Source organism: Miscanthus floridulus, chromosome 3, assembly GCF_019320115.1.
Source record: "Miscanthus floridulus cultivar M001 chromosome 3, ASM1932011v1, whole genome shotgun sequence".
Classification (NCBI taxonomy): domain Eukaryota; kingdom Viridiplantae; phylum Streptophyta; class Magnoliopsida; order Poales; family Poaceae; genus Miscanthus; species Miscanthus floridulus.
The window spans coordinates 59,379,971-59,402,957 of record NC_089582.1 but is presented as its reverse complement, the minus strand read 5'-3'; the positions used below and the strand labels follow the sequence as shown (position 1 = coordinate 59,402,957).

General features: G+C 46.8%; 1 protein-coding gene across 8 annotated transcripts; it reads left to right on the top strand.

Annotated features, from left to right (window-relative positions):
- Positions 1-283: 283 nt before the first annotated feature.
- On the top strand, positions 284-22,758 carry LOC136541711 (uncharacterized). 8 transcript variants are annotated; one of them, XM_066533735.1, is made up of 19 exons: positions 284-499; positions 2,500-2,718; positions 2,924-2,990; positions 4,276-4,459; positions 5,550-5,602; positions 6,191-6,279; positions 7,464-7,700; positions 8,303-8,367; positions 9,198-9,258; positions 9,336-9,453; positions 9,525-9,606; positions 9,697-9,769; positions 9,841-9,902; positions 10,040-10,135; positions 10,453-10,607; positions 11,254-11,350; positions 11,468-11,545; positions 17,761-17,864; positions 22,483-22,758. In XM_066533735.1, exons 1-19 carry the CDS (start codon positions 493-495, stop codon positions 22,493-22,495), a joined length of 1,860 nt encoding a protein of 619 aa, XP_066389832.1. In that variant the 5' UTR covers positions 284-492; the 3' UTR covers positions 22,496-22,758. The 8 variants fall into 8 exon arrangements, with proteins under 8 accessions (XP_066389832.1, XP_066389834.1, XP_066389831.1 ...); XM_066533737.1 differs by lacking the exon at positions 22,483-22,758 and adding an exon at positions 17,961-18,299; XM_066533734.1 differs by lacking the exon at positions 22,483-22,758 and adding an exon at positions 17,956-18,299.
- The last annotated feature ends 229 nt before the right edge of the window (positions 22,759-22,987 follow it).

Below are 22,987 nucleotides of genomic sequence, written 5' to 3'. Positions count from 1 at the left end.
TCTCGTCGTTCCTGCCAGAAATGATTCCTGGGAAGCTTGGCCTATACAAATTGTATAAACGTTCCGGCCAAAAACGGTTCCATAAAGTCATTCCCTGCGTACTGAACGTGGCCTTAAAATGATCTGCAAGCTAGAAAAAACCACGATTTAGGGCTCCTCCCACCCCTGCTCTCTCTAACACTGTAGCGCGAAGCCGAAGCCCACGGAGCCGGAGCCCAACAGGGGCTTTAGTTGGGCCGAGAGAGAGAGAATTTTCCTCTCTGTGGCCTCACTTCTCCTCAGATCGATCGTGAAGGAATCACGGCGATTTCACCGAATTTTCCCCTGCGACTTCCTGCTGGCGGTGCCGCACCTCAGCTCCACCGATAACTACAGAAAGTACACCCATCGGCTCCAACGACCCCTCCACCGCTGCTCCGCTTCCCTCCCTCGTGCTCGCCGCCCCCACTGAGCTCCAAGCCGAGGAGGCGGCCTCCGCCAGCGCGCGCAGCCATGGCAGGTGAGTTCATCCCCACTTCCTCTACTGCTCCCACTTCTCTAATCCGTGCTGCGGCGCTGTATAGCTCTTTCGATTTGTTCGTCCGGGTCGAATAGTAGGCGAACCCGCTCCCTATAAGCCTCGGAAGGTTCGGGAGGGTACGCGCGTGGGCTTCAGATATCGTAGCTGAACAGGGGGCCTACATGTGGACGTTGTTCCTCTAGTAAGATGTCTCGGAAATCAGGGGAACTGTTTGGAAGAGAAACTGAAATATTATTTTGGTATTATTTGACTAGCAGGAGAAAAACCCTTAGCATGTCCAAGTCCAATAAACATGGTCTAAACTTAGTTTTTTTTTTTTGGGAAATTTACATATCATTTTAGGCAATAATGTTTATTTGTATATATTTAAAACATTGCTCTAAAAATTGTAGAATGAAGCCCGGAACTTTAAACCTAAAACTCTTTCTCAGCCTGTTCCTATGTACTCAACGTCTTTAATTAAAAGAGAACAAAAAACAAGTTAGCGAACTAGTCCACATTCGGCCTGACCTAGTAACACGTGTCCCACACAGACCTTAGGTCCGAAAACTTAGGCCCGGGCCGTGAATTTGCCGTGACAGGCGGCTTGCGACCGTTGTCGTATTTGTTATGGACTCTTTGAATTAATGTTGGCCTTTAGATGATCATAACATCTAATAATGTTGGTTGAGTCATGGCTAGCCTTGGGAGAGGTGCAGGAACGGCTCGAAGGAATGGCTTATGGAAGAATTTCTTTTAAGACTATGTAGAGAGTAGAGATTTGAATACCACTCTTGCCTGTTCCATCCACAATTGCTTAAAGGATAAGTCCAAATACTGGCTACAGAAAACTCAATGTTTCCTTTGGTTATAGTAAAGGATAGGATGATGCCTACCCCACCCTGTGCCCTTTGTAAGGGGAAAGAGAAGAATGAGGTTGGACACCTTTTGCTGTCTGTCATTGAGAACAAGGAACCTAAACATTGGTGTGCATTCATTATGTCGAGAGAACATTCTTTGCTAGGCTAAGCACACCTTTCATTCAATATTTGTATCAACATGTCAAAGAAAAGATTAAGCTAGCAGTTTGTTAAGATACCTTCAGGCTCTGAATTGTTGATAAGTGTACTTAATGTGACCGAATATTTAACATATTTCAATATGTATGCTGCTTCTCGTTAATTGTTTGTTTCTGTGGACTGAGTACATGATCCTTGCTTCTGTCAATTGGTTATGCTGGTCCATTTGACCTAACACCCAATGTTACTGGTTATGTTTGAAATTAAAAGGGCAGAAAGTTTGCAACAACCTCTTCAATATCCTTCATTATGTTTGTAAATTTGTTTAAATAAATTACTTCAGAATGATACCTTATTAGAAGACTAGTAGCTGTTGATTTGCGATGCACCTTTCTAGTTATATGAGGTGGCTGGGAGCAGCATTATCTATAATAATGTCAGTAACTGTCAGAGGATTGTGGAACAAGGGGATCAACATGAACACGCTCTCACTAAGAGTTGGATGTAGAGAAGAAAACACAGAATATCTATGGTGGTGCATGTGTGGTCCAAAATTCGTCTGGTCCCACATGAGGTCCCTTTTCTGTTTTGATCAATTAGCGGATTTGTAAATTGAAATCAACACTTCAGCCTTCACGTGGTGTTGGTCCTATAGGTTGTGAATATATCCGCCTCTGCCCAAAGAAGATGTTCATAATCATGATGCATATTCAAGTGAACCATTCCACCCTGGCTAAACCACATCCCATGAATAAAAAGCACATTAGCTCACTTGTACCTAACTATCCAAGTTCTTGTGCCAAGTTGAGAAAAAAAGTTTTTTGAAAGCAAGGGAACAAATTTTAGCGATTTGCATTTAGCTGATGAAAATTTATGTATTCATCCATGGTATTTGAGAACAAACGAAAACAAACCAATTATCTTGTACAATATCTTAATTGATATTAGAGGGAGATCTGATAGATTTGGCAATTTGTGCAGCGTTATCAGCGAAGACCATACAAAATGCATTCTTGGCACAACACCCACGGACTAGGCATGGTACAAGATATCCCAGTGACTTTTGTTCGCTCAATACCCGCAGCTCGCATTCCTTCCAGGAATGTAGATTGACAGTGGCTGATTCTTCAGCCAAATGGTTAAATACCACATCGACACTATGGACTAGCTTCAACAAACAAGCAGGCATTAGCTGCAATGGTGTGTTCTAGGCTCTCATTGATCAGGTTGCTCACTAGTGTTACGTTAGAAATTGTTTTTGCTTGTTCACTTTGAAGATTTTATTTCAGATAATGTGTAACTATCAATGTCAAATCACAGCTTGGGTCCTTATTTTAGGTATTAGTATGTTTAATATGCATGCATGTCCAAGTGTGAAATATTGCTTACAGTAACTTCATTGCAGCTGCTCAAGGTGGCACCGTTGCCCCTTCCTCTGAGAAAGTTGAGTTTCTGAAGCTTCAAAATGGCAGGTATATAGGTCCTTTGAGGCTTTGACAATCTAATTTGTTTACAGTGATATAGTCTCATTTTACTTTGTAAATATAATATTAGAAAAATTAGGACTGAATGTTGCATTTTAAATACCATGTAAGTGTTACTGAGTTGCTCAGCTGTTTTGACAAAGGTCCTTTTGTGAGTGTTAATTGCTCAGGTGTTTTGACAGAGGTTCATTTTTTTTGGTATTTTGTGCACAGTGGTATGGAATGGTCAGAGTGGACTTTATGACATTAATTAACCTAGTAACAGGGAGGGGCTGGGACTGCGAGTTCATATGCTCCCTCGGTTCAATTTATAAGGCGTACTCTAACATGGCACGGTCTCCTAAATTATACTTTGATCATTTGTTTATTTTATATTATATTGTCTATGATTATAAGGTTATGATTATTGTAGTACATTTTATTATAAATCTAATAGTATCAAGTTTGTATTACAATAGTTAAAAATTGCTGGCCAAATTATTGGTCAAAGATTATAAAGTTTAACCATTGACTTATGCGAAATGTCTTATAAACTGCACCGGAGGGAGTAGATGCTGTTAGTTTTGTGTGTTTATTTTTTTTCAAAGAAAGGGGCTATAACTATGTTTATAGAAGGTAGTAATAAAATACCTTTGAGCAATAAATTAGTGTTCTTCTGCAGAATATTACAGTTTTACAGATATTCAGCAATATACAGTTAAGCCTTTTGCTGTTTGCTTGCATGGATCATTATATTAGTAGAAATCATACAGATGAAGATATGTGTTAGCATGTGCGATACATGTCATGCATGTTATCCTATGTTCTGATCCGCTCCTCTTTCGACATGAATTAATTACTTGACACTGGTGTTGGCAGGGGCAATCGGTGCTCTCAGTTGAAATTCTTATTTCTTCTCTGTTAACCTGATGTATTTCTGTCTTATGCAATTTTGTAAAATCTGACACCAAACGCAATACCTTCTTCATTCCATGGACCATAGATAAGAACCATTTGATCTAATTTATGGGCCTTTGATGATCTATTTGGAGTAATGCAATTATTGTAAACTATAATGTGAAATTTGGTAGAACAAAGTTGATGCCATTTAAAAATAGCTTTATTTATCTTTTTTTAAAATAATAGCTTTTAGAGACAGCTATGTTGGGACTGACTACCACATTTGTTAAAAATGCTAATGAGTGAATCAGTTAAACACTTAAAAAGATGTTCTTAGTTTGTTTTAAGTACAGTTTATATATGAAATGCTTTTATCGAGGCTCTTTTTTGGCAGTGATATTCGGGGTGTTGCTGTTGCTGGGGTTGAAGGTGAGCCTGTCAACCTCACGGAACTGGTCACTGAAGCTATAGCTGCAGCTTTTGCTGCATGGCTGTTAAACAAGAAGAAAGCAGATGGTTTGAGACGTTTAAGAATCTCTGTTGGACATGATTCACGAATTTCTGCACATAAATTGCAGGTGGATCCTGTTTTTTGTTCATTTAATTAATCTTATGAACCAAAATTACACATATTTTAATCCTTTATTATTGGGTACCAAAATCCTGTTTCAACTAGTGATAGTTCCATAGTTTGGCCTTCTTCTCCCACAGGGTTATAACAAGCATCTATAACCATGTGACAAATATTTCAGTACTTGTATGTTTGTTGTGTTGCAACTTTCTTCTATTGATAATCAATGAAAGTCACTAGTATTTGTTTCTTTTTTTTTCCACAACGGCAGAGCCGAATTTCATTACTTGACAGCAACAAAATTACAGAAGTTGTTTTAACCGAAAACTAGCTCCATGTCTAGCGAAAAGCCACATTGGCATGAACACACAGGGTTCACCCAACTGGCACAAAACTCTAGTATTTGTTTCTTGGTGGCAAGTTCTTGTAAATATGAAAACTGGGCAGAATCCCTTCTTACATGAAGGCATGTGCATGCTTAAATTGAATTTATGGTTTGATGTTGGTGAAGTATAAGCAAATTAATCATTTTTCCTCGTTAGCTTAGGCTTTTTTGTTTACCTGGTTGGTGCATGAAACTCAATATGGTATAAGGGTCAGAGTTCTCAAGTTCGACATTGGCAGGGACAATTAAATAAAATAATTGAAGCAGGCTCCTATTTCAGCATTTGCCTAAGGAAACATGTATATGTCTGTTTGTTTGGTGGTGTGTGTGTATGGGGTGTGGTGGTGGTGGTGGGTTGGGGTGTGTGGGTTGAAATATAAGTACACCATTCGACTCAAATAGATACATTATGCCTCAAGGCAAGAGTTGTCTTCTTTGCAGTAATAGATGCATTATGCCTCAAGGCAAGAGTTGTCTTCTTTGCAGTTTATTACAGGATTAGGCAGTGATCTGATTTAGATTCACCTTGTTAGTATGTTCTACTTCTAACTCTTTTTTTTTGCATTGTTTTTATAAATAATTAATTATAAATGCATCTTTATGGTAAAAACAAAACAAAAAATATTCAGATTTGACAAGTTTACGATGTTTGAGCAGCACACGTGCCATTTGTTTTTTGTGTTATTAGCTACTAACAAGTTATTGTTGTCAGAATGCAGTTACTTATGGAATCACTTCTGCTGGACATGATATCCTACAGTTTGGGTGAGTTGAACCTTTATTTTTGTTTACATACATTTATGCAAGATCTTCTATGTTTATAGAGCCATTCAAATTTAGACACCAGAAGCGTGTTCTTTGATTCCCTCTATCGAGTTGCATGCACCGACCAGTTCAACCCAAAAACTTAAGCTGATAGGGAAGATGGGAAATTCACTTTATATTCCAACACTCCCCCTCACGTGGAGGTTCCCTCAGACCTCAGACGTGGAATAGGAGCGGGCAACAATTATTTTATTTAATTGTGCCTACCAGGATTTGAACTCAAGGCCTCTAGCTTTGATACCATATTGAGTTGTATGCACTGACTAGTTCAACCCAAAAGCTTAAGTTGATGGGAAAGATGGGAAATTCACTTTATATTCCAACACCCTCGTCATGTGGATTCTTTCCCTGATAAATTGCACACATCAATTCTTTGGAGTCCACAATGAATAATTCTAACCATACAAAATGGTTTCAATAGCTTCTCTGCTTTGATAGTTTCCTCATAACTTCGTTACCTAATAATCTAACAGCTCAAAACAAGAAGACAGATATTCAGTTCTGACAATAGATTATGCATATATGTAGATTGGCTTCAACACCTGCAATGTTCAACAGTACACTTACAGAAGATGAGAGAAGTCATTTACCTGTTGATGGAGCCATAATGATAACAGGTATTTTCTGTAGTTTGATGTGGACCATTTTAAAACAAATTTCTATGTACAAAATTGCAAGGCCTTTGCAAAGGCATACAAACTTGCTACTTGCCACATGAGTTATGTCACTAACACTATTTTTCTTCATCCATTGGAGTTTCGTTTATTTAGTTTGAGCATGGTTGATCATTGTTACTTTGTAACCTGATTACCTTGGATGGTCCAACACTTGTTTGATGTGCCAAACTTTTTTTTAATTGCGCCATGCAACTAAACGGGATTCATGACATCCATAATTGCCAGTACTTTAGTGGATGTTTCTGAGAGAACTTATATATCTCCTTATGCGCAATGGTGGGACTTCAATATCTCTGATTTTCTATCTTGGTAACAAATGACTTCATCTGGTTTCGGATTTAAGAAAATCAGCTCATTTAACTCTGGTATATGTAGAAATGTAGAACCTGGCCAGATGTATCTTTTGACTTATTGCTACCTTCTTAAATCAAATGAGGCATCATTGTATCATAGAAAAAGTCCAATTTAGCCCACTCCTACTTTTAACGAGTTCCAATTTCTGTCAGCTATTAGCGCTCACTCTGAACTCATTTCAGAGATGATTATTGTTTGCTAATCAATTCACTGCTGAACCTTGGTGCCGGTCTCTGCCAGGCTGCTTGGATTGCTTCAACTTTGGTTTATGCTTGGATCTTTGATTTGGGTACCCTTCAGGATGCAGAAATCCAACTTAGCATATTCGTATATTACTTATATATTGTTTGATTCCTACACTGGCTTCTTGTGGTTTTCCTATGTTATCCAATCCTCAATTCTGCACCTGCTTGTTAGCTTTCCATTGTGATCCAAACATTCCCTATAAATGTTATTGGATGCCAGGAGAAGTTTTAGGTTCAAAAGGAAGATAAATAAATGCAACTTAATTGATGATTTTCATATGTAGTTTCATGATTATTGAGTATGTTCTATTCTTCTCTATAATCTTTGTGATATTGTGATTATATGGAGTTACGGACACATGGTATTATAAAATGCACATCTACTTATGAAGTTTGTTGTATACATGTGTGCTCATTTTTTGCAGCTTTCTGTTCAAGCCACAAGTTTATACCATTTTCACTTTTCACAAAGTGTTTGGAAATTATATAGGGGAGCTAACTTTTTGGGATTGTTCTACTTTACAGCAAGCCATCTTCCCTACAATCGGAATGGTCTCAAGTTTTTTACAAGTGATGGTGGGCTAAATAAAACTGATATCAAAGATATCCTGGAGCGTGCTTCCAAAATATATGAGGAATCTACACATGGTAACCTGAAAGAACAGGGGGAAGCTTCAAGGGGAGTTGTGGCTAATGTTGACTACATGTCAATTTATGCTTCTGATCTTGTACAAGCAGTTCGTAAATCTGCTGGAGACAAAGGTGCTTTCATGTGCTATATTTTAAAACTAATTTTTGACTTACTAGACTAGTACACTGTTGGATTTCTTGTCTGACACATTAACTTTTCATGTCCAGTTATCCACTGACAATTTCTTCAATCTATTTGATTACTTTTGTGTGCTCAATCAAATTCAGTTAGTTATACCTTTTGTCCTCCACTTGCACTTTTTAGCCCCTTAGGGCCTGTTTCGATAGAAGGTGAGGAGATCCCCTTCCATCTAAACAAGCCCTTACGATTTGTTGCAATACCAACTTATTGTTTGAGTTTTTCTTTATCTTATAGTTATGATTTGTAGACACCATCTTATTTTGCATATACACCATGCCAATTTTCAACATTTTATATTCTTAGCTGTTTATTTTCTGCACTTCTTTACAAACAGCAGAAATTATCTTTTTGTTTCTGGGTAATCAATTTCTACTAGTGTTCAAACAAATCTGTCCATGTGGGTGATAGATATAGTGAAATTTTCTGAAATGATTGAATGTCAAACATTAATATGACACAACTTATAGCCTTCAGGGAAACAAACAAATGAAACAACTTATGATGGTTATGTTTTTTTTTTCTTTGGCCTTAGAAAAACCATTGGAGGGACTGCATATAATCGTTGATGCAGGGAATGGTGCTGGTGGTTTTTTTGTGGTAATGTGTTACACTTCTAAAGTCCTGTACCAATGTACATCTTTTAGCCTTGGTTCATTTGTTATGTTGTATATCATTACCTGCGGTCAAATGGTTGATCAGTCTATTGAAATGCTTCACACTCTCCTCTCTGCAGTTTAATATAAGGCTCTGTTTGGCATTGAGATGGATTATTGAATATTGATGATATTGTTTGGTGGAACTTCTTTTAAAAATACTAATGTTGGCTAACTGTTTTTATTCTAATCTATCTTGCATATTAATATGTTTCATCTTACACAACACGTGTGAGAAAATCAACAACTCAGCAGTTGTGTAACACATTTTATCTAGACTTAATTGGATTTCCCTAACAATCTATGACATCTTCGTTATTTGCTTCCTATATTGCAGCCTCAAAAAATAAAAGACTTAATTGGATTTCCCTAACAAACTATGACAAAAATAAGTGCAGCATGGCACAGCAGCCGCAAACAGACCCTTAATGTAACAGCTAGAGAAATCAAATTGTTTAAGTTTGAATTTTCAACCATTCCCCCCCTCAGAACACGCAATTTCCAACCATGTAGGATAGCAGATAACATTAACATTCAATTTTCATTCAAATGTTCAGTCGAGAATTTCAATCTGCTCTATATAAAGCAAGTCGGTATCTATCCATTTCTAAAACTCCATCCTAGAGTAATTTCCCAATTCAGAGTTCTACATTTTTCTTTGCTTGATTTTCCTTTTACAGTGCCAAACTCTCCACTGAATACATAGGAGTGATACTCCTGAAACAACTAGCTATTGATAAAAGAATGGTTTTATGTTTGTGGTTTTTGTATCAGGATAAGGTACTCAAACCATTAGGAGCTGTTACTACTGGAAGTCAATTCCTTGAGCCTGATGGTAATAGCTTATTGTTTTCTTCATGCAATTATAATACTTTTGGCCTTTCTCCCATTTCTTATACACCACTTACTTAGGTTTGTTTCCCAATCACATTCCCAACCCTGAGGACAAAACTGCAATGATGTCTATTACACAAGCAGTTCTTGATAACAAGGCAGACTTAGGCATCATATTTGATACTGATGTCGACAGGTACAATATAGCTAGTCTTTGAGGTTCTGCTGACGTCTAACAGGTTGGAGCCTAAACCTTACCTTTTGCAGGTCTGCTGCTGTTGATTCGAGTGGTCGTGAATTGAATCGTAACCGATTGATTGCTTTGATGGCTGCCATAGTTCTTGAGGAAGTAAGATTCTTTTCTGAGTTGCAGTTATAATGTTTTATTTTGTACTACTTTATTGATTGCCACTAACTAAGTCCATTGCTCTGGTGCTAGCATCCAGGAACTACAGTTGTGACAGATAGTGTGACTTCAGATGGATTGACTGTATTCATTGAAAATAAACTTGGTATGTACTGTTCATAATGTCGTGCTTTGGTTGAGTAAATAATCATTTACTTATCTATTTTTTTTCTTAAGGAGGGAAGCATCACCGTTTCAAACGAGGTTACAAGAATGTAATAGATGAGGCTATTCGTCTGGTTAGTTTACACTTTTCTATGTAATCGAGTTAGTCCCTGGATCCCCCCCCCCCCCCCCCCCCCCACCACCACCACCACACACACACACACAAATTAACTAGCAGTAGGATGATATTTACAATATAGAAAATTTTCAGAATTCTATTGGTGAGGAGTCACATTTGGCCATGGAAACAAGTGGTCATGGAGCACTGAAAGAGAACCACTGGCTTGATGATGGAGCATACCTTATGGTAAGGACCGTTGGTCTACTACTCATTGAACTTTGCGAACAATGCAAGGGGGAATAATATGAAAAATGGATAATCACATCAACATTTCATGCATGAGGAAAGTTTGTCTTTTGTATTACCTGGTAAAGAAGTTTGTCCATGATGTTATGTTCTTCACACATTCAATCTATAAATGATAGATGTATGAGGCTAGTCCTTGTTAGAGTGACTCATATTACTTTTAAAATTTGTGGCGTTCTATTTTTCGTGGTTTCATCAAAAACTAGGACTGCATCTTCTTTTGCAAATATGAGACTTAAATTTCTCCTTTCCTTTAGGTCAAACTTCTGAATAAACTTGCTGCTGCTAGAACACTGGGTTCAAGTATTGGTAGTAAAGTTTTGACTGATTTGGTCGAGGGTCTTGAGGAAGCTGCTGTAACAGCTGAGATAAGATTGAAGATTGATCAGAATCATACAGATTTGAAAGGAGGGTATGTTAACTCTGAAGTGTTTTTTGGTTATTTCTCAAGGACATCATTTGTGCACTAGTAGTTTTCTAGTATTGTGCACTTAAACAGAAACGATCTTTGTGAATGAATGGTAAGTTAGCTGAAACATGAGATGTTCTTATTGACTGCAGTCGGTGAATTTTTCTGGAAACTGAAAAAAAGAAATATGATAGGTATCGTTTTTGAATTTTCCATAACCAAACGTGTAATCCTTGATATTGAGAACTCAAGTTCACATATCCCCCTCATTGCTCATAGTTGTATACCTGTTAATCTTGTGATTTTATCTAAGCAAACCAATACTACAATTCTCTGACTGAATGCATCGTTTCTGGCTTATGGAAACATCTAAGTTTAGTTAGGGAAACAAGCTGTAATGTGAAAATAGGATTGGGGGCATCAGTTTACTCCTGGTAACATATTCCTTTTTGGATGTTGGAGGTGGCTATTGTATAACAATGTTTAGCTTTATTATAAGACTAATAAAACAATGGGTCATTATAGGTAAAATAGGATTGGGGTGACAGTAACTCAATTAAATGCTTTGCCCCTTTTGTTTGACATGTTATCACAGTGGGTCGTACAGCCTGTGAAGATTTTAAACATTTGTGATTTGATTTCTCTACAGGTCCTTCCGTGACTATGGAGAATCAGTCTTGAAACATTTAGAGAATGCAATCAGCAGAGATCCAAATCTCCATAAAGCCCCTAAGAACTATGAGGGCGTATGTCCATATTCTTTGCTTTGTTTTTCGAAACTTCAATATAGATCTTGATGTATAATTTTTCTTCTGCGAGAAAGCTGGATTTCTGCTTATTTTATGGCATACTACTATACACAGGTAAGGGTTTCAGGATATGGTGGTTGGTTCCTGCTGAGGCTCTCTCTCCATGACCCTGTTCTTCCCCTAAACATTGAGGTAGTTCTTTTCCTCTCCTTTGTCAATCCTTATAATGAAGATAATTGAGAGTCATGTGATGTGTGTCATGTACGGTCAAACGTACACCAGACGCCGGCGAGCGCGTGACGTCCGGCGCGCAGCTGAACGCGCGGCGGAGCGTGCAGAGCTGAACCGCGCCAGGCAGGCAGCAGGCCAGAGCGCAGGTCAGCCTCTGATGGAAAGTGGCTAGGCTAAGTTAGGAAAGTAGAGTTTTTAGAAAGTCCTACAATCAAGGAGCTCTCTCCATTTGTGTTGGCAGTGGCCTTATATTCCTATGTACTCGTTGCTATCAGATTAATCAAGAATTCAGTCATCTTCTACCTCCATTCTCTTAAGCCTGCGGTTAGGGGGGAATAACCCCAACCGGAGAAGACGGCCGACGGCTACGAGCTACGTAGCCGAGGCCCTGCCAGTCAAGGGTTCGAAGCTCTTGACAGCTTGGTATCACGAGTCCGGCGATCTTCGCCTTCCTTGTCGCTGCCTGCAACCCCCACCACCACACCACCACCATCACCAGCCGCTTCCACCACCTCCATCAACATGTCTGAGCCAACCCTCGCCGACGTCATCAAGATGATGAAGGACATGCAAACCGACATCTCCAAGTTGAAGGAGAAGTCCGAGTCGTCGTCCTCCAGCGGCGCCATTCCTGAACGCCCTCGCGACACCGACCGCCCGCCGAAGTTCCAGAAATGGGATTTTCCGCGGTTTGACGGCAAGACCGATCCTCTCCTCTTCCTCAACAAGTGCGAATCGTATTTTCGCCAACATCGTTCCTCGGCGGAGGAGCAGGTGTGGATGGCCTCGTACAATCTCGAGGGCATCGCGCAACATTGGTACATCCAGCTTCAGGAAGATGACGGCACCCCGTCATGGCGCCGGTTCAAGGAACAGCTCAACCTGCGCTTCGGGCCGAACAGCCGGTCCGCGCCTTTCTTCGAGCTCACCGAGTGCCGCCGCACCGGCTCGGTCGAAGAATACTCCAACCGGTTCCAGGAACTCCTACCCCACGCAGGTCGAATGGAGGAGGCGCAACGGGTCCAACTCTACACGGGGGGGCTGCTGCCGCCGCTCAGCCATTCGGTGCGGATCCTACAACCCCCCACCCTCAGCGCCGCGATGAGCCTGGCGCGGGAGGTGGAACAGCTGGAGGTCGCCCGAGTCCAGGCGGCGGCACGGCCGGCGGCACGCGGCCTTCTACCACCACCACCGCCTCGCCCAGTGCTCCAGGCGCTGCCAGCACCGCCGACCCCAGCAGCGCTGCCTGCGCTGCCTGCGCCACCGGTGGGTGGCCATCCGGGCCGAGCCGAAGGCAACAGGCGCCTGTCACCAGAGGAGATGGCGGATCGGCGCCGTCAAGGCCTGTGCTTCAACTGTAATGAGAAATATTCTCGTGGCCACAACCGTTTTTGCAGGCGCATCTTCTTTGTGGACGGAGTGGAGATCGACGAGGCCGGGGACGTGGCGGATCAGGCCGGGGCTGAGACCGACGCTCCCTGCTTCTCCCTGCAGGCCGTGGCCGGGATCGCGCCGGGGGACACCATGCAGATCGCCGTCACCCTCGGTCAGGTCTCCCTGGTGGCGCTGCTGGACTCGGGGAGTACCCACAACTTCATCTCCGCGTCAGCAGCGCACCAGTCGGGCATTCCGATCCAGCAGCGACCCCGCCTCACGGCTATGGTCGCGAACGGAGAGCGGATCACCTGCGCCGGCGTTCTTCGCAACGCGCCACTCCATGTCGCGGGCGAACCCTACCCGGCTGATCTCTTCGTCATGCCGTTGGCCGGGTACGACGTCGTCCTCGGCACCCGCTGGCTCGGCGCGCTGGGGCCGATAGTGTGGGACCTCGCCAGTCACCGCATGACGTTCCAGCGCCCGGGGCGCTCCATCTCCTGGACCGGCACGCCCAGCATCAGGGAACCAGCGGTGCGCACCACGACAGGGGGAGACGCGCTCCTGGAAGCCCTCCTGGACTCGTTTGGGGGGCTCTTCGCAGCTCCTACAGGCTTGCCCCCCAAGCGCGCCCACGACCACCGCATCCTCCTCAAGGCCGACGCGCCGCCGGTGGCTGTCCGGCCGTACCGCTATCCGGCTGCCCATAAAGATGAGCTGGAGCGGCAATGCGCCGCTATGATTGACCAAGGGATCGTGCGCCGCAGCGACTCCCCGTTCTCGTCGCCGGTCCTCCTGGTCAAGAAGCCCGATGGATCATGGCGCTTCTGCGTCGACTACAGAGCTCTGAACGCCCTCACCATCAAGGACGCGTTCCCGATCCCGGTGGTGGAGGAGCTGCTCGACGAGCTCCACGGCGCCAAGTTCTTCACCAAGCTCGATCTACGGTCGGGCTACCACCAGGTGCGGATGCGGCCGGAGGACGTGCACAAGACCGCGTTCCGCACCCACGACGGCTTGTACGAGTTCCTCGTGATGGCGTTCGGGCTTTGCAACGCCCCCGCCACGTTCCAGGCATTGATGAACGACGTGCTCCGGCCGTTCCTCCGGCGGTTCGTCCTGGTATTTTTTGATGACATACTCATTTACAGCAAGACGTGGGCAGATCACCTCCGCCACCTCCGAGCCGTCCTCGACGAGCTGCAGCGACACCAACTCTTCATCAAACGCTCCAAGTGCTCGTTTGGCGCGCCATCGGTCTCCTACCTCGGCCACATCATCTCAGCCGCTGGAGTGGCCATGGACCCGGCCAAGGTGGCTGCCATCCACGACTGGCCGCCGCCTCGCTCCGTCCGCGCTGTCCGGGGATTCCTCGGCCTCGCCGGCTACTACCGCCGCTTCGTCCACAACTACGGCACCGTGGCTGCCCCGTTAACGGCCCTCCTCAAGAAGGATGGCTTCGCCTGGGATGATGCAGCCATGGCTGCCTTTACAGTACTCAAGGCGGCCGTCTCGTCCGCCCCGATCCTCGCCATGCCCGACTTCAGCAAGCCCTTCGTGGTGGAGTGCGACGCGTCATCCACGGGTTTCGGCGGGGTGCTGGTCCAGGAGGGGCATCCAGTCGCTTTCTTCAGCCGGCCCATCGCGCCCCGACATCGCTCCCTCGCGGCGTACGAGCGTGAGCTCATCGGCTTGGTCCAGGCCGTCCGGCACTGGCGACCATATCTGTGGGGGAGGCACTTCGTCGTCAAGACCGATCATTTCAGCCTCAAATATCTCCTGGACCAGCGGCTTGCCACGATCCCCCAACATCATTGGGTTGGCAAGCTGTTGGGCTTCGACTTCGAGGTTGAGTACCGCTCGGGCGCCACGAACACCGTCGCCGACGCCCTGTCCAGACGGGACACGGAGGAGGGCGCGCTGCTGGCCATCTCAGCGCCCCGGTTCGACTTCATCGAACGGCTGCGGCAGGCCCAAGCAACCGAGCCGGCCCTCGTCGCCATCTACGACGCCATTCGCGCAGGCACCAGCGCTGCCCCATGGTCCCTTGTGGGCGGGATGGTCGCCTGGGAGGGGCGCCTCTACATCCCGCCTGCCTCGCCGCTGCTGCAAGAGATCATGGCAGCAGTCCACGACGACGGCCATGAGGGCGTTCACCGCACCCTGCATCGTCTACGCCGAGATTTTCATTTTCCCAACATGCGTCGTGTGGTGCAGGAGTTCATCAAGGCATGCTGCACGTGCCAGAAGTTCAAGTCCGATCACCTGCGACCGGCCGGTCTCCTCCAGCCCCTACCAATCCCCTCGGGGGTGTGGTCGGACATCGCCATCGACTTCATCGAGGCGCTGCCCCGCGCGCAAGGCAAGACGGTCATCCTCACTGTGGTCGACCGCTTCAGCAAGTACTGCCACTTCATCCCGCTAGCACATCCGTACACGGCGGAGTCGGTGGCACAAGCATTCTTCGCTGAGGTGGTCCGTCTTCATGGCGTACCGCAGTCCATTGTATCGGACCGCGACCCTGTCTTCACGTCAGCCTTCTGGACCGAGCTGATGACGCTGACCGGCTCCAAGCTGTTCATGTCCTCTGCCTTCCACCCGCAGACCGACGGGCAATCGGAGGCAGCCAACAGGGTCATCGCCATGTACCTTCGCTGCTTCACCGGTGACCGTCCCCGACAGTGGCTCAGGTGGCTTCCGTGGGCTGAGTACACCTACAACACGGCGTATCAGTCTTCGCTCCGCGAGACGCCGTTCCGGGTGGTGTACGGCCGCGACCCGCCCACCATCCGCTCCTACGAGACGGGCGACGCGCGCGTGCCAGCAGTGGCGCAGGAGATGGAGGAGCGGGCGGTCTTCCTCGACGACGTCCGCTACCGGCTCCACCAAGCCCAGGAGTCCCAGAAACGCTCCTACGACCAGCACCACCGCCAGGTCACGTACCAGGTTGGCGACTGGGCGCTCCTCCGCCTCCGGCAACGGCCGTCGGCAACCTTGCCACGTTCTACAGCGGGCAAGCTTAAGCCCCGCTACGTCGGCCCCTACCGCGTCGAGGAGATCATCAATGACGTGGCTGTCCGTCTCCAACTCCCACCCGGCGCAAGGATCCACGACGTCTTCCACGTGGGTGTACTCAAGAAGTTTGTGGGTGCTCCACCGGCAGAACCCCCAAGTCTGCCGGCTACGCTGAACGGTGCAGCGGTGTCTGCTCCTGGCCGCGTCCTGGCGGCTCGTTTGGCCAGAGGCGTTCGCCAAGTCCTCGTCCAGTGGCAAGGCGAACAGGCGGCGTCTGCAACATGGGAAGATTTCGACGACTTCCGCGCCAGCTTCCCCACATTCCAGCTCGAGGACGAGCTGGCTTTCGAGGCCGAGAGAGATGTCATGTACGGTCAAACGTACACCAGACGCCGGCGAGCGCGTGACGTCCGGCGCGCAGCTGAACGCGCGGCGGAGCGTGCAGAGCTGAACCGCGCCAGGCAGGCAGCAGGCCAGAGCGCAGGTCAGCCTCTGATGGAAAGTGGCTAGGCTAAGTTAGGAAAGTAGAGTTTTTAGAAAGTCCTACAATCAAGGAGCTCTCTCCATTTGTGTTGGCAGTGGCCTTATATTCCTATGTACTCGTTGCTATCAGATTAATCAAGAATTCAGTCATCTTCTACCTCCATTCTCTTAAGCCTGCGGTTAGGGGGGAATAACCCCAACCGGAGAAGACGGCCGACGGCTACGAGCTACGTAGCCGAGGCCCTGCCAGTCAAGGGTTCGAAGCTCTTGACAATGTGCGCATACTATAGGCACCAAGTAACGATGATGCGATTAAACTGGGGCTTGCGGTTCTTGCTGCTGTGAATGATTTTTCAGCACTGGATGTGACGGCACTGAACAAATTCGTGCAGCAGTGAACATAGGGACATTGGCATCATTCTGTGAGCAGCTTCGCATGGTGTCTTACTCGGCCCGGTCATGCGTGGCACGAGTATCATACAGAAATATACCTGTTTACACAGACTTTTTAGTCTGGGAAGGACAAGGGAGGTTCCAGTGACTTTTCTTCTAAGATGAATTTTTCGTGTTTATACCAGCTATCTGATTAAGAATATGAGTGCGTACTGGTGAGGCTGGTCTTTACCTGAGAATAAGATTTGAGTTACCCGAATAAGATCAGGAGGCTTGCTGTGATGTGAGGCCATGAATTTGGCAAAAAGAACCTCTCGATTTTTCATTAACGTTTTCACCTTGATTTGAGTTACCCATTCGCTATTCTTTGTCAGTGCCTTATCGTAACATTTCTTATGTCTCTGCATGAGGGATGCCGCCGAGCCTAATATGGCTTTATATTTACCTTTTTTTTGGAAGAAGATATATGGTAGAACACATTGGAATTTTTCGGATAACCTTTTGCTTTCTTTACGAAACCCTGGTAGGATACAATAGCAGCACACCTGTACAGTCTAAAGAGTGTTCACCGTATTCTCGCAAATTTGCTACGTTTCGTTGTAAAAGAAGAGCCCGGACGTATTACAAATTTGTCGTTTGGTGTAACATGAACGCCACCGACCGCGGATGGTGGCATCTGACGTGGACACCAGGCAAGGCATGTGCTGTACAAGTCTGGGCCCACGTCCACCGCCTCGCCACTGTTAGCTGACAAGAGAATCTCGAACTTGTCCATGCACATGCATGTTAGTCTCGTATTCAGTACAGCTACTCAATTGACCTAGGAATTTGTTGTAAACGTTTTCTTCATATAGACGAAGGAATTTGTGAAGTTGTAAACGTTTTCTTAGCAACGTTTACAACGTTTTCAGGCATCTATGAAGGAATTTGTTGCAGTTATATATATGCGACATCTAAGCTTTGTCCAGGAGAGCGATGAGGCTGCAAGGGAATTTGTGAAGTTGACCCATCTCCAGTAAGACGCTCGTCAGCAAATGCCCTCCAATATCATCTTCACAGTATCTTTTTTATTTGGTAGTGATCCATGGAAGCTAACTGCATGCTAGTACAGAGCGGCATAACGAATTACTAGCATGAGTGATCAATCCATTGGAAGAGACAGAGCGGGTGAAGACGGCCAGGAAACACACAAAGATCCGAGTCATGCATCACGCTACACCTCACAAGCTTCAACTGCTCCGCTAACTCATAAGAATCCTACGCAAAAGCCGGCTGGGGTCGTCTGATCCTTTCGTTTTGGGACGGTGCAAGAACCTTTTTTTCTTTTAATGACGAGAAGCCTAGGCTTAGGACTAGTTTGCTAACTTGCTGCTATTTCTTACGTTCCATTGAAAAGCTAACTAAATGTATAACAACAGAGAGAGAGAGCTAGTGCCTTGCTTAAAAGTAATCATGCCGTACGTGCTAATTAACCCTGCATGATTTCGAGAAATAAGTGAGAGTAGATCTTGTGGGCAGCAATCAGTTATTGGACTACAAATGTTTTCCATCTGTTTTTTTTTTCGGCGGGTACTCCTTCCATTCAACATATGAGGTGCCGCAATGTTTTTTACGGAAGTGAAGGGGATTATTATATTAATACTCAGCAACGGTACATCGCTAAAGTACATATAAAAAAATCTAAAGTAAAAAATAAACATTATTCTTACTAAGCCATTTCATCTTCTTCCCTGGTGGCTTTGATCGCTACAACTGATGCTGCAGATGGACGTAACATCATCAAACATATAATCCTCCTCATGCCAAATCTGCTGCCAAACCTTAAAACGTTGGACATATCGTAGCCCACAAGATCCAACATTATGAATCAGACCAAAACACATCTAAATCAATGAAAAAACATCGGTGATTGAATCGTCAGGTACAGGGCATGCTCCGTGGCCATTGATGATGAGGTTAGTGACTCTGAGCGAATATCTCCGTGGGAAGTGCCCATGAGCACACTTGTCCTTGCAGATAGTAACCACAAACTGATCTCCTGCCGATGAAATTGACTCCCGCAACAGCAACCTTGTTGTGGCCATGGTCAAAGTCATCACAGATAACAAGTTCCCAACCAAACATCATTGATGATTTATGTAACAACCCAAGTTTTCCAATAACCAAAAATCTAAACTTAAAATTTTTTTTCCAACAAAACCCATGTATGGTGAGTGAGCATACTAGGAAACCACCGACATAGTTGCACAAGTAGAACCCAAGGTAGAATGTTTGAGCATATGCATTTAATTAACAACATGAGTTGCTTCTTTTGGGATTTATGCTTGTTAATAAAATTGTGACCAACACCTTTTTAATTAAACTTGATGTGTGTGCTTCCAAGGCTCTAGCCCAAATGAGGACCCTAGTAGACCTAGTGGGCCCACCTAGACTTGTATACAAGTATGGGCTACACTTATACGAGTATAGAAACCCTAGAATGGAGATGGGAATAGAAATTAGAAAATAGAAAAGGAGAAAGGGAGGGCAGGCCAAGCAGCCGCAGCAACCCAGCTGCAGTAGCCCAAGCCAACCGCAGCCGGCCCAGCGTCGCGGCCCACACCCGCGCCCGCGTCGCGACGTGCCGCTGTCGTCTTCCCTGCTGCAGCTGATGGGTGGACCCCGCCTGTCATCCCCTTCCTCGCCCTCTGCTTTTGCACCGAGTAGAGCACGACGCTGGAGGAGGGAATCTTCCCCGCCTAACCGCTCGCAGCCGTCCGCCTCCAGGCCATTGGGCACCAACGCACGGATGGACGCCACGTCCACGATCCGCGGCGTCTGTGCCTCCCCCAGCCCGCGCCGCGCCGCGCGTGACGTCCGCCGCCACGGCCCCACACCGTGACGCCACCCCGTCCTTGCCTTGATCGCCCGCCGTTCGAATTGGGAGCACTAGCGTCCCCGCAACCACCCCGCGCACCCCAAAACCCTAGCCTGGGAGCCCCGATTGTCGTACATGTACCGCCTCCATTCCTTCCCGCCGTTCACCGCCATCGCCATAGCCGCGAGTGGCTATATAAGCTGCCCCGGTGCCCTAGCGCCTCTCCCATACCCCGCTGCCACTCCGTGGCACCGCTACACCCACGCCAAGCCAGAGAAGAGAAGGAGAGGGAAGGAGAAGGAAGAAGGAGAGGAGCCAAAGCCGCTGGAGTTTCGTCCATGGCCGCCAGAGACGAGGACGACGCCGGACGTCTTCTTCTTCGCTGCGGATCGGCACGGCACAGCTACCTCTCGACACGGCCACGACTCGCCCTGCATCGCTATCGTATCTTCCCCGCCACCACGGTGAGCTCCGCCATCACCCCTCTGCCCACCGCCGTGCACGTGCGCCATGATCACCAACTTGGTTTCCCCCTTGGGAAGCCCAAGGCAGCGCCTTTAGGCTGTCACCAGGCACCTCAGGTACACGCGCACCCGCACGAGTCACTACACGGCGAAGTCGAGCCACATGGGCTCAGGAATGCTGGTGCCATCGTGTCGCACCCGCGTGCTCTCCATGGCCAGACCCCGCCATGGCGAGGTTCCGTTCCGGTCACCTTAGGCCGGTAGAGGTAGGGAGGATGTCTTAGCGAGTTTTGCCTTGTCGAGAGGCGCATCGCACGCTAGAAGAAGGAGGGGAAGAAGCCCCAGGAACCGCTGGTCACGTCCGCCTCACCGGGCCACCGTGTTCCCATGTTACCACCGTGCCGTAGATGTTCCCATTGATTCTGGACGCCTCGTTGAGCGAGGAAAGGCTGATGATGTTCGCCGTGACACTGCGCACCTAGCCATCTAGTTGGTTGACCACCTAGGCTGCTCTAGACCCTAGTTCACCATCACCGAAGTCCCCCCGGAGCACCGCCGTGCCTTCTGCTGCCGAGCGGACTTCGAGGTGAGAGATGGTCATTGGCGCCGCCCTTTGTGACGCACCACGACCCCAATCACATGGAAAGGAGCCTCTTTTCGGCTCCTGTTGCGCTAGCCATAGCGCCGCCGTTGTCGTAGCCGGCCATGGCAAGCCAAAAGGCCCTGCCTCTGAGCCTTTACCGTGTCAACCTAGCCGTGAGGAAACCCTAGGAGGCCGTAGAAGCCCCGCTGAGCCCCGACGCGCCTTGTTTTGCCGCCACGGTGAGGAGCAGAGCGCCCATTCCCCCTGGTCGCCGTTCCATGAGCTTGATCCACCGTGAACTAGAGAGAGAAGGAGGAGAGGTGGATTTGGTCCACCGCGGACCCAGCCAGCGGTCCTTGGACCAGCGTCGTGGGTCCACCATAAGCCGCGCCCATAGATGCGAGCCCAGTAGCAACCCACCAGTGCCACATGGCTAGCCCTGCTGGCCGACATGTGTCCAGGCCGGCCCGCCCCAGATCGGCCCAACCCAGCTCAATATTCGGCCTGCCAGGCCCTGTCTGAGCCCGATCAACTGTTGACCGTGGACCCGGTCCCACCTGTCAGTCACTGCCGAACTACGAGCCAATCTAGAAGTGCCACGTGTCATCACTTAATTAATTCAACTCTTTTTTTTAGAAAATGGATTAAACTTAGAAAATTCATAGTAAATTCATCCGACCTCAAAAAAATATGAAACCAGTGTCCAAATTGATTGTTTGTGAGTGGTTAAGGCACATGGTGCCAATAATGTGGTAATAACAGGGGAGATCTTGGCGTGCGTCTTGGGTGTGTGGTGAGGGTTGAGTCGATCGGGCAGGATCTTACGATGAGTCATTGGACGAGTCTTGCCGGGGGGGTGCGACCTAGGCATCCCCTACGAGAGGTACCTGTGGCGGGTGCATGTGAGATGAGTAGATCCCGGGGTGGAGTGTCTTTGTGGGATGAAGCCCTGGGATGGAGGTGCCGTCGAGGCACGGGGTGTTGGTTACCCCCATGTGAAGATATCCTGTCTGGTCCCCCTAAGGACTGGTATGTCGAGAGAACTGAATCATAGGACCCTACGTACACACCACTCACTCCTGAATGGGCGGGGGACGGTTACCCGACCAACTAGGATGGTGCCACTATTGCTAGGTTGGAAGTGGATAGTGTAGAGAGGTACGAGCGTATGGCCTACACCCTCCTAAGACAGCGGCCCGGTACTACGTTTCACAGTCTTAGCGTTTTAGTGGACTCCAAGGTGACCCAGGGCTGAGTGGTAGGGTGGCACCATACCGGTTGGGAGGCAATCGGTATCATAGGCTTGTGGTTCCAGGTGTACACGCTCTGCAGAGTTGATCGATCTATAGGTATAGTCGAGTCCTCGGATATGGACATTCCTATGACCTATGCTTCCCTTGATTAGTGAGTGGAGTCATTTCTTCTCTCCCCCTTGGGTTTGGTGTTGGATTTCGGCTTTGGCCGTTGAGGCAAGGTACGAGAGGGAGTTGTCCTTGCCTCCTAGAGAGTGCGAGAGTGATGAGATGTGTGTGATGGGATGGGTGAATGTGTGGATGAGATGGGTTAAAACTTGATGAATTATTATTAAAACTTGACATACTCGCATAGGAAACTACAACCATAAATAGGTCTTTTGCTCTACCCTTGCATTCCACTACCACAAAGCAAACACAAAGCATAGGGTGGGAGCCAGTGGCCAGTACAAATCGTACTGATAATTGTTTGGCAGGTTCCGAGTCTGAGTACGACTTCCAGGGAGATGGTTGGGAGGATTAGAGGTCTTGTTCTACGCTCGAGTTTGGTTTGTGAAGATGGAGTCGACGTCCGCTGCTGTTCTACCTGATGCTGTTCCAGATGCTGTGTGCTCTGAGTGATTCCGCCAAGTGGCGATGTAATAATGAGTAAACCTTGCTATTTGTACTCTCTGTAAGACAGGTATTCGATGTATGACTGTGATATCGACTGTTATTTGATAATGTGATGGAATGATCATCTAGGACTATCACGTTATGTTTCGAATCTGTGGATTTCCCTTCGTGGAAATCATGATTGTTTCAATTTCGCTGGTAAATTTATTTATACTAAACCTAAAGAACTATTTAACGGTAGATGAGGGATGAGGCCTTTCTCTTTCTTTCTACCAGCGGCCTCACCAGAAGAGGAGGAAGAGGGGGGGGGGGGGGGGGGCTAGGTGGCAACTGAGAATTGCCCTAGATGACTAGATGGTAGTAGTG